A 2,473-nucleotide genomic window follows, 5' to 3' on the forward strand; every position below is an offset into this window, starting at 1 on the left:
ACCTTTTTTTTCTCTCTCTTTGGAACAATTTAAGAAAAGTCATCAAAAGAAGAAACTCAGAGTAACGAGTAAAATTATTGCTATGTGATCAAAGGTTACGTGTTCAAACTGTTAAAACTAAGTTAAGATTGCTTACAATATACTTTTATTATCAATTTTTCCTCAAATGTTGAATATAGCGGGAGCTTTAGTGTACCAAACTCAATGTAAGAAAAAGTCATATAACCATTTGTATATACAGACAGAGGACAAGTTAAGCTTTAAAAGAGAAAAAAAAGAAAATATCATGAGAGAATTCTTATCATTGGTGTTTATTTTCTTCTTTGCAAATAAATTTTGGTTGTGTTCTAGTTGTTTGAAAAAAGAAAGAATAGCACTTTTGAACCTCAAAGAAAACATAAATTACACAAATGGTACATATTTTTCAACACGGATAGATAATGAAAACTCAAATTGTTGTGCATGGGAAGGAATTGTTTGCAGTAACACTAGCAAAAGAGTCATTAAATTGTCAATTTCAGTGAAATCACTTGTTAAAAAAAATGAATTTGGAATTTACAGTTCAAATACTGATAATTGGAGAAATTGGCAATTCAATGCATCTTTGTTTCTTCCTTTCAAAAATTTGAAAGTTCTTCGTCTTCGTGGACATTCATTGGCCAATTGGACTCCTAATGAAGGTTTGTTTTCTATATATACTTTCTCTATACTTAACTATATCTAGGGAAGAGTACTTTGTTTGCGTTTGGAGTTTTCTGTTCGTGGTGTTTGAGTGATGTTTATGATTTCGAATAGATAGTTTATAGTATTATCTTGGGGTTATATTGTTTCCGGTATTAGCTAGCAGTGTTAGTTTAATTTGCATACTGTATTAGTTTTACATGCTTTTATGATTTTGTGTTTGTTATACTGTTTTCTGTCTCGAGCCGGGGGTCTATCGGAAACAGCCTCTCTACTTCAGCTAAGGCAGTGTTGTGGTCTGTGTACACTTTACCCTAGCCAGACCCCATCCCATATGTGGGAATACATTGGCTATGTTGTTGTTGTTGTTTGATTTCAGATTGGAGTGTTTAGTTGTGAGTTGACATCAAGCTGAGGTGTTGTAGTTTCAAAGTTGAAGTGCTTGCTTGCCGAGTTTAAGTGTCTGTTTATGTGTTATGTCTTTACTTTGAAAGACGTAAGTTTAGAGAACTTTTATCTTGTTCGGTATAAGTTTAGAGAACATTTTCCTTGTTAGGTAAAAGTTTTGGGAATAAGTTATGCCTCTTTCGGTAAAAGTTCTGATTATGAGCTTCCTAAGGCATAATGTTCTAATACTGAACTTATGCCTCTATATAAGCTCCATAGTAACTAAGTTATGCCCAGTAAAGCGTAACTGCAGCGGCATTACTTGTTATGCCTTGTATGCCGTAACTTCTGTTATGAAATGAATAGATTCTACGTGTCAAAATAAGTCGAAAAAAGATTCAAAAATTTGTAATTTGGCATGCTTACTTGTTTTTTCAGTGATTTTACTGATACAACATTGAAAATTCATCAAATGTCGTAGACTTTATTGATAGAACATGTAACGATCAGTGAATGTAGTGATACAAAACTTAATTTGTGACTTTGCTAATACAATGGATGTATATATAGTTCAGTAGCCATGTGTGAAATTGACCTGACATTAGTTTTTGGAGTTCACTGTGAAGTTTGCCTTCAGCGAATCTCACATTGGAATGGGAGGGGAAAACTATTTGGCAAATTCTGGAATCAACTGTCGAGGCGCCTTTTGGGTTAAAATTCATTGGGACTAACTGTGAGGTTGGCCAAAAGCAAACAACACTTTTGACAGTTCAGCCTGGATCACTATAGGTGGTAACAAAATCGGTATGGTGGTGGGGCAAATCTCAATGAAGACGCAAATCTTAAGTTGAATGACTATTTGAGACATCAACTCGAAAACATAGTCGTATCACATGATCTAGCTAGTAAGTAAAATAGTGCATATATATAATTAAATTTTCCTACATTTTGCTTACAGGTTTTGATAAGCTGAAACAACTAGCAAAACTCGAAAGGCTTGATTTGGCTGGGAACAACTTTAATCGCAGTATATTCCTGTCTCTTAGTCGACTTACATCTCTCAAGTCATTGAATCTCGGATCTAACGACCTTCGATCAGGTCACAAGTTTTGATTCCCTCTGTTTACCACTTAATTTGAACTATTTTACTACTCCGTTGGACAATATTTTCCATCTTTTATGTCCGAATAGTATTTCAAATTTTGTTAATGTCCAAACAGCTCCGCTCACCAATCTCCCGAAAAGAACAAGTACTTGTGAGTTGTGACTCATCCATTTCCTTAATATTTCAGATATTGGAAGATTGTCGGGGTTACACAATCTGGAAATCTTAGATTTAAGCGTTAACTTTTTGAACGATCAAAGTGTTCACTCTGTTCTAGGTAGAAATTTCTAACTCTTTTAC

General features: G+C 34.2%; 1 protein-coding gene across 1 annotated transcript; it reads left to right on the forward strand.

Moving 5' to 3' along the window:
• Window positions 1–282: 282 nt before the first annotated feature.
• On the forward strand, window positions 283–2,450 carry LOC124893213 (receptor-like protein 15; the record flags this gene model as incomplete). Its single annotated transcript, XM_047404298.1, has 3 exons — window positions 283–680; window positions 2,027–2,167; window positions 2,361–2,450. Coding segments are annotated over exons 1-3 (625 nt in total), but the record flags the coding sequence as incomplete, so codon positions are not given.
• Between the last annotated feature and the right edge of the window lie 23 nt (window positions 2,451–2,473).

This window comes from Capsicum annuum, unplaced genomic scaffold (genome assembly GCF_002878395.1).
Source record: "Capsicum annuum cultivar UCD-10X-F1 unplaced genomic scaffold, UCD10Xv1.1 ctg55938, whole genome shotgun sequence".
NCBI lineage: Eukaryota > Viridiplantae > Streptophyta > Magnoliopsida > Solanales > Solanaceae > Capsicum > Capsicum annuum.